Below are 15,101 nucleotides of genomic sequence, written 5' to 3' on the forward strand. Positions count from 1 at the left end.
AACAGTTGATTATCATTACATTGTGAAGATGTCAGCAGTTAAGACGCTAGACCAACTGCAGTGCCAAATATTCGTCAAGTCTGCCATGAAAACCAAACTGAATCTTGCAAGTTTGTTACTAAAGACGCTGCGTAACATCATTCGTTACGGAGTTACCAGTACGTCAGAGTTGGATGGGAACTTCCTGAGAAATGCGCTGGTTCAAATGGCTCTGAGCACTATGGGACTCAACTGCTGAGGTCATTAGTCCCCTAGAACTTAGAACTAGTTAAACCTAACTAACCTAAGGACATCACTCACATCCATGCCCGAAGCAGGATTCGAACCTGCGACCGTAGCGGTCTCGCGGTTCCAGACTGCAGCGCCAGAACCGCGCGGCCACTTCGGCCGGCAAATGCGCTGGACTCACAGTAAATAAGGTCCAAGGCCTGTTGCACTAAGACAAGATCCAGCACTTGAGTTAGTTCACCACGTCGTTTCGTGCTCATGTAGTCTGAGCTGTGGCGGAGCGTGCTCCCGCAGCAAAGCAGGTTTGAAATGTTCTTCCATTTGCAAGAACTGCAGTAGAGTCAACTTTGAAAACGGACCAGAATTTCTGTATGAAGAAAGTGAAGCTGAAGCAGATTTTATGGAAATTATTGAGGACACAGACGATGAAATCATGGAACTGAAAGAGGCTGTCTCACTGTTGGAAGAACAGGTCGATCTGGGACCCACGCGATCTACTTACACTGATTCAACTGCTCAAGGTATTCCAGGTGACACCGAGAACTTGTCCCATCAGAACGTTGGTAGTGACTGACATGTCCACATCAAGTGCGCCAAAGGATGAAGTACACTGTCAGAAGTATTACGCATCCAGAAGTGTAGATAATAAGTCTTAGTAAATATTATTGTCTTTTTAATTGTAATAAAGCTACCGGTGTTTCATTGCGTTGGATGGTTTCCTTATATATAGTATAATTAGCTACCTGCTTAAGTTTACCTATTTCAGCTAAGAATAGTTCAGTTTTCTGTCGCTGGTTATTTAATACAATGAACAGGGTGAATCCGCTATTCCTACCAATCCGTTTTATGAAACCCGCAGTGTGGCTGTATCAGGAACGGTATCCAGACAAGCGACAGCCGCGCAATCGATATAATTTCCGTCTCAGACCTTTGGGTGGCTTTTAGCAAACAGAATCACACTGTAAAAAGCGCAAGGGAGGACTGGCCAAGAATCACATGGTATTTTTGGGCCAAGATGTACCTTACTTCTGCCATACTTATCCAAGCGTCTCCAATCTTTCTTTGTGTAGTTAGCGGTGTAGTCAACTGCGTTTTGGATGTCTCTCTAAGTTTATTTCATTGAGATGTCAAAATGGAAAGCGTGGAAGTAGCAACCTTTCGGGATATAACCCAACGAAAAGATTAATGTATGACTCGACGGATTAATGTGCTAAAACCGTTTCGTAACAAAATTTGTACAATAGGTCTAAGAAGACTTCGAATACTTGACCAATTATTCTGCGATATTTTGAAAATGTGCTTCACATCTCCAGAGAGAACTGGCCAACAACATTGTTCTGTAATGTGGGGTTGCATAAAACGACATCGGTAGGGGCAGCTGAATCAGTCTGTACATTAACTTTTAATTGCTTTATACACCACAAAGTTATTACTTCCACACTGGGCATTTTTACATTTCCTGTTAATTTGGTTGTTTCCGGTGGTTAAACACAGTTTCTGAACCATTTACGAAAGATTAAGTACCATAAACGAAACAAACTTACATAGACATTTAAAACCTATATCGCTACATGACTACGTGCACAAAGGAAGACTGGAGACACTTGGATACGTATGGCAGAGGTAAGGTATATCTTTGTACAAAAATACTGTGTAACTCATGAGCAATCCTCACTTGTATTTTTTACTGTCCGATTCCGTTTGCTAACAGTCGCCCGAAGTTCTGAGAGGGAGCCTACATTGGTTACATGGGTACCGTTTCTGATACAGACATAATGCAGGTCGTATAAAACAAATTGGTAGTGGCAGCTGAATCACCCTATATAACATAATGGACGAAAGATGTCGTTTTATAGATGTGCACGAGCCAGGGCTGAAATGCCCTGGAGCTTAACTTCGACCAGTAATGTATGAATCACAATAGATGACGTCCAAAAATCAACCAATTGCGCATGTAGTAATTGAATGCCGAAAAGTGAGATTTGCAATTCCAATATATAACATAATATATATTTCTACTATATAGACAGAAACTAAAAGATCTCAAGAACTAGGTATTTTCCCATTTTGCACAAAATTTGAGAAATTGATATTTTTTTGACGAACTGTAGACCCCTTGGTATTGAGGTGTAGAAAAAAGTTAGGAAATTAGACATTAAAGTGCTAGGAGCATGAAAAACTGAGATTTTTTTTGAAAAAAAAACTGAAAAAGTCCAAAATTTATAGTTTTTTTGGAAATGTACCTTCAGAAATTAGCCTTGCTACTACTCAAGCGCCTGAGGTTCAATCAACCCTTCTGACACCCAATGAATGGGGTTTGCCTACTTTCAGGCGCTAAAACCAGCCTGAAATGGTATCGAAGTTTCCGACACGTGCATGTGTAACACGCTCATCAAAGTCGCGTGTGTGGCACCGAGGGTATTGTCGAAATGGTGGGTCTTAGAAGAAACCGTAGGTGTTTTATTGACGCACTTGCTAATGTTGCACTCCCGCGTAATCATACTACAGGAGGTCGGAAAACAGGAGGGATAAATATAAATGCGGTGTGGCTAGGGTCTCCTGGCGGGTAGACCGTTCGCCTGGTGCAAGTCTTTCGAGTTGACGCCACTTCGGCGACTTGCGTGTCGATGGGGATGAAATGATGATGATATGGACAACACAACACCCAGTCCCTGAACGGAGAAAATCTCCGACCCAGCCGGGAATCGAACCCGGGTCGTTAGGCATGACATTCCGTCACGCTGACCACTCAGCAGGGGCGGACACAGGAGGGCTGAAAAAGCAAAAGTACCCTTTGGTGCTTCAGATCACGGTTCAAATTTCGTAGAATGCTTTTGAACAGTCCTTACTGATTCTAACCTGTACACGAGAGCAAAAATTGCAGTCGTGCTGCATTCCCAAGGGATGCGATCACATTCAATGGGGATGCAGCGGCACGATGTCCATAGAGAAGGGTTGAAGCGCCTGAGGATGTCAGCAGTGTCAAAGGTTGTCAAGAATATCTTCATACTGCTCATTGCGCTGCAGCCAGGAAATGTGTGGGAATCAACGCCCCAGGGAAAGGCTTTCTCGCGTCGATTCTGAGCGGCGGTGAGCTTGAAATGTTTTCCTCGCCCACTCGTAAGAATACCGCGTGGTATCAACGCCGAGTGTCGTGGTCCTGACCTCCATCGCAAAGACGTCAAAAGAAATGGTGAAATGTGGGCAAGAGGGGTTGTAACGACGTTCTCAGTGTGAAATATCCACGGTGGCGTTGGGCAGAATTGTGATGAAATTTCGTGACATCATTAACCCACCTTAGAGCTCACATGAACTTCTTTGCAGTGGCCTTTCTTTCGCATGTGTCAACACCTTGGTGTTTGAAGGCTTCGTGGAGCCCGAGGGTGAAGTCGCAGGGTGCCACACTTTAGCATCATTACAGAGGAATGTCAAACTTCACGCTTAAGCATCACAATGGGAGACAATTACAGGGTTTCGAAAAAGTGATTCTTTAATGTTGCTGCACAGTATAGAAAGAAAACAAGCTACAAACAATGAAGTAAAAGGACATTAATGCCTTCTAAATATTGGTGGATGTATTTGAATGTATGTACTTTATCGAGCAGCTAAACGAAGTTATTTTGGAATGTTTAGACGATACTTTTGCTATTCTTTTAGTTCTGAGGAGTGTGGAGAATTTACTATATGACTTTTCGTCAAGAACAATCATCCTGAATCTTGCTTTTGTCATTCATAAATTCTACAGAGGGTCCGAAAAAATGTATCCACTGTTTAAATGTTCATAACTGGCAAACTAATTGACGGAGTTGTCTCATCTTTGGTAGTGTAATAGTTTGTAGTTCCGGCAATCGCCACACAAGCGTTGTTTTGTTTTGTCAGATGACAGTCGCCAGATAGTCAGTGCTTTATTCTTAGTTGCACCTAGTTTCTCGAGTAAACATGGCTGGAGCAAGGCTTACATTCGATGAAAGGAAGTCAGTTTTGAAGTGGTATTTTAAGTACGAAAACATTAATGAGGTTCAACGGCAACGGCGAAATGAGTATCAAGCAGAGCCACCGACACGTTTAACGATTTGTCGCATTCGAGACAAATTTGAAGCCGAAGACTGTGTTAAAGATGCACACAAACAACGATCTGGACGACCTGTAACAGTAACAAGTCCAGCTAACTGTCGTCGTGTGTTACAACAATTCACTCGCTCACCACCGAAGTCTGTGAGACAGTGTGCCCGTGAAACTGGAGTGAGTCGCTCAAGTGTTCGACGAATTTTGAAGACAGCACAGTGGAAGTGCTACATCCCACGATTGCTACACGCAATGAACGAGGACGACATGTGCGAGCCACCACCGTTCGTGGATCGGACTATAGCGAAGGCATTTTGCGCGCACTGTAGGAAGAGGTGTAAGACCTTGCGCAGCTCGCGGTCGGCGCAGTCGGCGACGAGCTCGGCGCCGGGGCGGTCCCTGCGGCGGTCGAGGCACTCGGCGACGATGCAGGCGGGCAGCCGCAGGGCGTCGAGGGCGGCGCGCAGGCGGCGGCGCGTCGCCAGCAGCTGCGACAGCTCGCCGGCCGCCGCCTCGGCCGCGCGCGACAGCTCGCCCAGCGCGCAGTGCAGCGCGTGCGCGCGCGCCCGCAGCTGCTCCGTGGACGCTCGCTGCGACGCGTCCGTCGTCGCCGCCGACCGCTCCATGCACTGCCGCGTCGCCGTGTCCGACCTGCCGGCCAGTCACCACCACTGACATCGCTATACTGTATCTTAGATTACGCGTCTGAGTTCCTACACTCTCCAGTCACATTAATGTGACCATCTGTCAAAAAAGCCAGAATAACCAAATATTTAAACCTGAATAACCAACTTTAGCAGCGCAGAACGCTACGAGGCAACTGGCATATTCTGTGACCTGTCAAAGGCGTTTGACTGTGTGAATCACAGCAGTCTTTTAACTAAATTAAAATATTATGGCGTCACTGGTAGTGCTGCAAAGTGGTTTCAGTCATAACTTACTAACAGAAAACAAAGGGTGTCATTACGTAACACTTCAGCAGTAGGCAATCAGACATCATCTGACTGGGAACAAATTACATGTGGTGTTCCCCAACGTTCCATACTAGGTCCACTACTGTTTCTTGTGTATATTAATGACCTGTCATCTGTTACATTACCAGATGCCAAGTTTGTCTTATTTGCAAATGATACAAACATTGCAATAAATAGTAAACCAAATATAAATTTAGAAAGGACAGCTAATAAAGTTTTTACTGACATTAATAAGTGGTTCATAGCCAATTCACTGTCATTAAACTTTGAAAAGACCCACTATATGCAGTTCAGAACTTCCAAGAGATTTCCTTGTGGTGTGTGTATAAAATATGATGACATGGAAATAGGAGAACTTGAGAGTGTAAAATACTTGGGATTACAACTTGATAATAAATTCAGTTGGCAGTAACATACTAACGAACTGCTAAAGCGCCTAAACAAGTCTGTGTTTGCAATGCGAATGATTTCAGACATATGAGATACAAATATAAAAAACTGGCATATTTTGCTTATTTTCACTCCATTATGTCATATGGTATCATATTTTGGGATAACTCCACAAACAGAGAAAAAATGTTTAGTTTACAGAAGAGTAATGAGTAGTGTAAATCCAAGAACATTAAGTCGAAACCTATTCAAAGAATTGGGCATATTAACCACAGCTTCTCAGTATATTTATTCCTTAATGTAGTTTTTTGTAAATAACACATCTCTTTTTCCAACTAACTGCTTAGTACACAGTATCAATAAGAACAATATACATAAAGATTTAAAATCACTTACTCTTGCCGAGAAAGGAGCATATTTTCAATAAGTTACCAGCAACCATTAAGAGTTTAGTTTCAGACAAGGCACAATTTAAACATAATTTAAAAGAATTTTTGGTAGCCAACTCCGTCTGTTCCGTCCATGAGTTTCTCAAAAAGTGCAGTAGACCATTTTAATGAAAATTTATTATACTTTAATTTTTGACAATACTTGGTTGTAACAGCCAAGTAACTACCTACTGTGTGAATGATGCATGTATGGAAAGCAGATGTAAGTCTTTAAGTCTGTAAATAGTGGAAGTTTAATTTTAAATCTTGTACGTAATCTGACTGTTCTTAACTGAGGATCACTGAAATGAATAATTTACTTTAATTTTTGACAGTACTTGGTAGTTGTGGTGTCACCGCCAGACACCACACTTGCTAGGTGGTAGCCTTTAAATCGGCCGCGGTCCGTTAGTATACATCGGACCCGCGCGTCGCCACTGTCAGTGATAGCAGACCGAGCGCCACCACACGGCAGGTCTAGAGAGACGTCCTGGCACTCGCCCCAGTTGTACAGCCGACGTTCATAGCAATGGTTCACTGACAAATACGCTCTCATTTGCCGAGACGATAGTTAGCATAGCCTTCAGCTACATTTGCTACGACCTAGCAAGGCGCCGTATTCAATTGATATTGAGATTCTATTAATGTATCATCAAGAGCGATGTTCTACAAATGTGGATTAAAGTTAAGTATTCCAGAAGCTACGTACTTTTCTTTATAGCATTCATTACGCATCCTGTTTCAGACTTCACGCCAGCCTGCGTGAGTTTAAGCGCGTGCCTTTCGGCTTCCTCTCATTGTGTCTAGGCTGTCTTGTCTAGACACAACACTTTTGGCGACGAGTAAAAACAGGGTCTTGTTCTTTATACTTGCTTAGATTACTTGTGTCATGGCTTCGCCACAATCTCCAGATGTACTGTCCGAATTTTATCGCTTGCAGAATCAGCAGACGCAGGCCTTATTGGATGCCCTTGGACAGCTCGTCCAGGGTCAACGTGCAATGTAAACCGATGTGGCAGCCGCCGCTCCACCGCTACCGCAGCCACAACACGCAGTTGCACCACCTTTTCGTCATTTCGATGCGGCAATGGAAAGCTGGACGGAGTGGTCACGCCAATTTGGATTCCATCTCGCCGCCTACAGAATTCAAGGTAACGAGCGGCAGCCTCACTTATTGGCGTGTGTAGGGGTGCAGACGTACCGTGTGATAGTGAAATTATTTCCCCGACGCGACGTAGCAACTCTGTCCTACGACGAAATTTTGTCTGCTTTAGATGCATATTTCAAGGAATCAGTCAATGTAGTTGCAAACAGATATACTTTCTTTCGTACAAAACGTACGGCCGGTCAAACTAATCGGGAGTGGGTTGCAATTTTGCAAGGCCTTACAAGGGATTGTGCTTTTGAGTGTGAATGTGGACTCCCTTATTCAGATACTATGGTACGTGATGCAATTGCACAGAACGTTTCTGATGTTCGTATACGGGAGCAAATTTTGAAACTAGTCAATCCCTCCCTTCAACAAGTGATCGACATATTGGATAGGCAAGACACACTTGACTTTGCTCAGGAATCATTTGAAACTTCGCCAGCCGTGTGTCACATTAACCGGCCCGCCGGGCGAGCTGCACGGAACAGTAAACAGCCATCGCGCCCGTCCGCGCAGCCGCGTGTGCCGCGACAGCAAGCAACTGCAGTGCTAAAATCATGCCCGCGGTGTGCTACTAGACATTCGCGTGAGAATTGCCTGTCACGCCAAGCTATTTGCTTTTTCTGTAATAAAAAAGGACATGTTCAGAGTGTTTGCCAGAAAAAGCTCAGATCGGACACTAACAACCATTCCAGGCCCTTTGCTTCGCGCCGGAATCGAACCAAGAATACTCAGGCTCGTGAACCTTCGCCCATGGACATTCATGTAGTTCATTCCACTGCGCCCAGTGCCTCTCTCTCTAACAGTGACTGTGTTCGTCCCGCAAAAAGTGTGCGTCGTCAACGACGGAAATCGCGTCAAGTCGCGAGTGCTTCTGTACCAGTGTCAGTTCCAATTGCACGAGACTGTCGCTCTTGTCGTCAGCAGGACAATAAACTTTTTGTAGACTTGGACATTCTTGGCAACGTGATCCCATTCCAGCTCGATACCGGAGCTGCTGTTTCATTGATCAATAACGACACGTACAAACAACTGGGCACACCTCCCTTGCGTGCCGCAAATGTTAAACTAACTACATATTCCGGTCAGAATATCCCTGTGTTATGACAGTGCAGCCTTCTTGCAACATACAAGGGACAAACAAAACTTGTGTCATTTTACGTACTTCGTTCTTCTTCTGCAGTGAACTTGTTTGGTTTAGATTTATTTCAGTTGTTTAACTTGTCTATAGTACATCAGGTCCTATCAGTGAACCAGACTGTGCCTTCAGCCAGTGTTTCTCGTCTATGTGAAGAATTTGCAGACATTTTTGCACCGGGCCTTGGTTGCGCTAAGAACTATGAAGCACATTTGGAACTGAAAGTAAACGCGCAACCGAAATTTTTCAGAGCGCGCAATGTTCCCCACGCATTGCGTGATGAGGTCACAAGAACATTACACGATTTGGAATCACTAGGTGTGATTGAACGTGTGCAGGCTTCTCTCTGGGCATCACCCTTAGTAATTTTGCCAAAACCTTCCGGAAAATTGAGACTTTGTGTGGACTTCAAGGCTACGATGAATCCACAACTAGTGATTGCAACTTACCCTTTACCCCGCCCGGAAGATCTTTTTGACAAACTGTGCCCGGGTAAATATTTTTCGAAGTTGGACCTAGCAGATGCGTACTTGCAAATACCAGTGGACGACGAATCCCAGCGCGTCTTGGTGGTTAACACGCATCTTGGTTTGTACCGATTCAAAAGACTGCCATTCGGGTGTGCATCCGCCCCTGCATTGTTTCAGCAATATCTGCAAACTGTTTGTGCCTCGGTCCCTACTGCAGCTAACTATCTGGACGATATTGTGATCTCCGGAAAGACGAAAGAAGAACATTTAGCCAATCTCAGAACATTATTTCAGGTCTTGCGACAAAATGGTCTTCGCTTGCGGAAGGACAAATGTGTGTTTTTTGCTCGTGGCTTACCATATTTGGGACATGTAATCAATGCCCAAGGCATACATCCCAGTCCCGAGCACCTCCGTGCCATACAAGACTTGCCTTCGCCGTAGAATTTGAAGCAGCTACAGAGTGTGCTGGGTAAAATTAATTATTACAACCGATATATTCCCCATGCCTCTTCCATTTCAGCTCCGCTTCATCGCTTACGCCGTAAAGGTGTTCCGTTCATCTGGACGACGGAATGCGACCGCGCCTTTCGCCAGTTGAAATCGGCGTTGCTTTCAAATACTTGCCTTACGCCATTTGATCCCCAGAAACCCCTTTTGTTGATGGTAGATGCATCGGATTTCGGGATCGGTGCTGTGCTCGCGCACAAAGATGGCTCGCATGATCGCCCTATTGCCTTTGCGTCCAAATTGCTCTCGTCTGCGTAAAGAAATTATTCACAGATAGAGAAAGAAGCCTTGGCTCTCGTATTTGGTGTTACTAATTTTCATGATTTCTTGTATGGTCGTCACTTTACAATCATCACAGACCACAAACCTTTGACATCGCTTTTTCATCCGTACAAGCCTGTACCTCCCCGTACAGCGCAGAAATTCATTCGCTGGTCAATTTTTCTCTCGCAGTACCGCTACGATATCTTGTATCGGTCCACTGCTAAGCACGGAAACGCTGATGCGTTGTCCTGTTTGCCTGTTGCTGAGGATAGAGCATTCGATTCTTCCGAACTTGCTTGCATGTTCATTGATTCGGAAACCGATGACGTGGTCGAATCGTTTCCGATTGATTTTCGTCGTATAGCTACAGCCACAGCTGCTGACCCTGTCCTTGCTACCGTTTTGCGTTTTGTTGCTACGCAATGGCCCTTGTCGAAATCACGGATCGAGGATCCGTTGGTTCGCCGATTTTTTGCTCACAAGGAGAGACTTTTTGTTCGACGTGGTGTTTTGCTGTTGCGTTCTGATAATGATCAGTCCCAGGTCGTGGTCCCACGTTCGTTACAGTCATCTGTCTTACGGCTTCTCCACCAAGGACATTGGGATATAGTGCGCACGAAACAACTTGCTCGTCAGCACTGTACTTGGTTCGGAATCGATGCTGCGATTACGAAAATGTGCTCTTCTTGCATGGCGTGTGCCGAACACCAATCCGCGCCACCGCGGAAATTCTTTGCATGCCCAAAAGCCACTTCCCCTTGGCAACGCTTGCACATAGATTTTGCTGGTCCATTCTGGAGTGCTCGATGGTTGGTTGTGGTGGATTCATTCAGTAATTTTCCTTTTGTTGTCCGGATGTCTTCCACGACGTCATCTGCCACCATCCAAGCGTTATCCGCTATCTTTTGCATTGAAGGTCTTCCACAGACTATTGTTTCCGACAGTGGCCCACAATTCATGTCCGCAGAATTTGTCATTCTGCAAGGCCAATCGTATTCAACATCTGACATCCACGCCGTTTTCGCCTCACTCAAACGGTGCCGCTGACCGATTGGTCCGGACTTTCAAGTCGCAGATATTGAAGTTGAAAAAGTCGCATTCTCGGGAGGACGCGTTATTGCTCTTTTTGTCTTCGTATCGCTCTCAGCCCCGAGATGGTCGCTCGCCGGCTGAGTTGCTCCACGGTCGTCCTCATCGAACCTTGATGTCTTTGCTACATCCGCCGCATCAGGTTCCTGTGCAGCGGCAGCCACCTGCTTTTGCTCCAGGCGACGTTGTATACTATTGCAACTATCGAGGTTCACGGCGTTGGCTCGCAGGGCGCATTCTTCGCTGCCTCGGCCGCGCTATGTATCTGGTTTTGGGGGCCTCTGGTGAGGTGCGTCGGCATCTCAATCAGCTGCGCCTCTGTCGTCGCACGGGTTCTGCCGCTCCCCGTCTGCTTTCAGCGACGGTGCCGTCCGGTCAGCGCCCTGGGGACCCATCTACTGGCTCGCCTCATCCCCAGGTGTTACCGACGCTGCCTTCCATTTTGCCCCATGGCGACGCGCCCCCGCCGCCGCCGCCGCCGCCGCCGCCGCCGGTCCTCCCGCCGGCGACGCCCGCAGTGGACGCGTCGCTGCAACCGCCGGGCGCCTCCCTGGGTCACGCGCCGCCGATCGCTTCCCGTGACCAGCTGTCCTCCGACATGGACCTCTTGCCCGCTCCGGACCACATGTCGTCTACGCCCGTCGGGTACCCCGACGCGATGGAGGTCGACCCTTCGGCCCCTCCTGTCTCTCTACGGGCGCATACACCGCATGTTTACGTGCACCCTGGACTAGGTTTTCAGGCGTTTCCTAGCTCCCCTCGGACCGAATGGCAGGGTGCGGGTGGCACAGCCTCGCCTGTTGTTAGGCTCCCCACCTCGTCGCATACGTCAACATGGGGTCCTCCCCACGGCGGTCGGAAGCCTTATAACACAACCGTTCGCCGATTTGCGGGGGAGGAATGTGGTGTCACCGCCAGACACCACACTTGCTAGGTGGTAGCCTTTAAATCGGCCGCGGTCCGTTAGTATACGTCGGACCCGCGTGTCGCCACTGTCAGTGATAGCAGACTGAGCGCCACCACACGGCAGGTCTAGAGAGACGTCCTGGCACTCGCCCCAGTTGTACAGCCGACGTTCATAGCAATGGTTCACTGACAAATACGCTCTCATTTGCCGAGACGATAGTTAGCATAGCCTTCAGCTACATTTGCTACGACCTAGCACGGCGCCGTATTCAATTGATATTGAGATTCTATTAATGTATCATCAAGAGCGATGTTCTACAAATGTGGATTAAAGTTAAGTATTCCAGAAGCTACGTACTTTTCTTTATAGCATTCATTACGTATCCTGTTTCAGACTTCACGCCAGCCTGCGTGAGTTTAAGCGCGTGCCTTTCGGCTTCCTCTCATTGTGTCTAGGCTGTCTTGTCTAGACACAACAGTAGTAATAGCCAAGAAACTAACAAATGTCTGAATGATGGATTTAATGAAAGCAGATGTAAGTATTAAACCTGTAAATATTAGAAGTTTAAATTTAATTCATGTACATAATTTTACTGTTTATTGACTGAGGATCATTAAAATTAATGAAACTCAAGTTTTTCTAATTACATTTTTGTAATGTGTTTATCTGACATGTTCCACACCCAGGAGGATTCCATCTTTTATGGGTCTATGGAATGAATAATTAATCTAATCTAATCTAATCACGAGACTCTAGCGCCATGGTAAGCTGCACTGGCTTTCCCGGTTCAAGATCCAAGGCGCGAAGAGCCCAGTTGAGGCGGTCCCACAAATTCTCGACTGGGTTTAAATCCGGGGAGACTGGTGGCCAGGGGAGAACAGTAAAACCATCTCAGTGCTCTTCGAACCATGCACGTATACTGTGAGGTGTGACACGTTGCATTATCCTGCTGATAGATGCCATTGTGTCGGTGAAAAACAAACTGCATGTAAGGGTGGATATTGCCCTCAAGGATAAACGCATATTTGTTTGCTCCATTGCGCCTTCCAGAATGACGAGATCAGCGAGGGAATATTCTCTGGCCTGGATCTTTCCGACAGTTGTTGCAGGGTGTCTGCTTTGAGATGTTTCACCCATGCACGCCAATAGCCATCTGTTCAATAGAGCATAAAGCGAGAGTCACCTCAAAAGGCCACCTGTCGGCAGTCGGTGGACGTCCAATTGTGATATTGGCGAGCAAATTCCAGTCTTCGTCGCCGATGAACGGCAGTTAACATGGGTACATCACATCTGCATCTACATGGATACTCTGCAAATTACACTTAAGTACCTGGCAGAGGGCTCATCACACTACTTTCTCAATAATTTTCTATTATTCCAATCTACAACAGCGCGCGGAAAAATCGCACGCCTATAGCTTCCCGTGTGAGCTCTGATTTCCCTTATTTTATTACGGTGATCGTTTCTCCCTACGTAGGTCGGCGTCAACAAAACATTTTCACATTCGGAGGAGAAGGTTGGTGATTCAAATTTCGTCAGAATATCCTGCCGCAACGATAAACGCCTTTGTTTTAATGATGTCCACCCCAAATCCTGTATCATGTCACCGACACTCTGTCCCCTCTTCCACGATAATACAAAATGTGCTGCTCTTCTTTCAATTTTCTCGATGTACTTCGTTAATCCTAACTGGTAAGGATCAAAGACCACGCAGCACTATTCCAAAAGAGGGCGGACAAGTGTAGTGTACGCAGTCTCTTTAGTAGATCAGTTACATTCTCTAAGTGTCCTGCCAATAAAACGCAGTCTTTGGTTAGCCAGTCCCACAACATTTTCTATGTGTTCCTCCCAGTTTAAGTTGTTCGTAATTGTAATTCCTAGGTATTTACTAGAATTTACGACCTTTAGATTTGACTGACTTATCCTGTAACCAAAGTGTAACGGATTCCTTTTAGCACTCATGTGGATGATGTTTTCGTTATTTAGGGTCAATTGCCAATTTTCGCACCATACCAATATCTTTTCTAAATTGTTTTGGAATCTCTTTTGATCTTCTGATGACTTTATTAGTCGATAAACGACAGCGTCATCTGCAAAAAACCAAAGACGGCTCCTCAGATCGTGTCCCAAATCGTTTATATAGATAAGGAACAGCAAAGGCCCTAAAACACTAGCTTGGGGAATGCCAGAAATCACTTTCGTTTTACTCGATGTCTTTCCGTCAAATACTACGAACTGTGATCTCTCTGGCAGGAAATCACAAACCCAGTCACATAAATGAGACGAAATTCCATAAGCACGCAATTTCACTACAAGCCGCTGGAATGAATTTGAAGTACCTTGCTAATAGAACTCAACACTTCGTGTGAGTAAAGAGCTAGTTGCGTTCCACAAGAACGAAGTTTTCTAAATCCGTGTCGACTGTGTGCCAATAGACCATTTTCTTCGAGAGAATTCATATCGCTCGAACACGATATATGTTCCAAAATGCAGTTGCATATCGACGTTAATGATATGAGCCTGTAATTTAGGGGATTATTCGTATTACCTTTCTTAAACATTGATGTGACCTGTGCAACTTCCCAGTCTTTAGGCACGGATCTTTCGTCGAGCGAACGGTTGTATAGCAGACCTACTAAGGAGACTGCCTACACTACGCTTGTCCGTCCTCTTTTAGAATACTGCTACGCGGTGCGGGGTCCTTACCAGATAGGACTGACGGAGTACATCGAAAAAGTTCAAAGAAAGGCAGCACGTTTTGTATTATCGCGAAATATAGGAGAGAGTGTCCCAGAAATGATACAGGATTTGGGCTGGAAATTGTTAAAAGAAAGGCGTTTTCCGTTGCGACGGAATCTTCTCATGCAATTCCAATCACCAACTTTCTCCTCCGAATGCGAAAGTATTTTGTTGACACCAACCTACATAGGGAGAAACGATCACCACGATAAAATTAGGGAAATCAGAGCTCGTGCAGAAAGATACAGGTGTTCATTCTTTCCGCGCGCTATACGAGATTGGAATAATAGAGAATTGTGAAGGTGGTTCTATGAACCCTCTGCCAGGCACTTGAATGTGATTTGCCGAGTATCCATGTAGATGTAGATATGATTGTTAAGCATGGAGCTAGTGCATCAGCATACACTCAAGGGAACGTAACTCGTATACAGTCTGAACTGGAAGACGTGCTATTATTAAGCCATTTAAGTTACTTCACTACTCCGAGGATATCTACTTCTAAGTTACTCATGTTGGCAGCTGTTCTTGATTCGAATTTTGGAATTTTTACTTCGTCTTATTTCGTGAAGGAATTTCGGAAGGCTGCTTTGGCAGCACTGTCGTCGATAGCATTTCCATCGCTATCGCGCAGAGAAGGCATCTACTGCAGAGGCCCATATGCAGCATCTTTTGCTGAACAGTGGTTGAGCAGACACTGTTGGTAACTGCTTGGTTCATCTGGATGGTTAGTTGCTCAATAGCTGCACGTC

General features: G+C 45.7%; 1 protein-coding gene across 1 annotated transcript in view; it reads right to left on the reverse strand.

Annotated features, from left to right (window-relative positions):
- Nucleotides 1-15,101, reverse strand: part of LOC126235244 (tektin-1) — a 145,570-nt gene that overhangs the window by 118,040 nt on the left and 12,429 nt on the right. The window contains exon 3 of the mRNA XM_049943975.1: nt 4,638-4,944. Within this exon, the coding sequence (XP_049799932.1) occupies nt 4,638-4,944 (307 nt within the window). The remainder of the gene's footprint in view (nt 1-4,637; nt 4,945-15,101) is intronic.

Source organism: Schistocerca nitens, chromosome 2 (genome assembly GCF_023898315.1).
Source record: "Schistocerca nitens isolate TAMUIC-IGC-003100 chromosome 2, iqSchNite1.1, whole genome shotgun sequence".
NCBI classification, from domain to species: Eukaryota; Metazoa; Arthropoda; class Insecta; order Orthoptera; family Acrididae; genus Schistocerca; species Schistocerca nitens.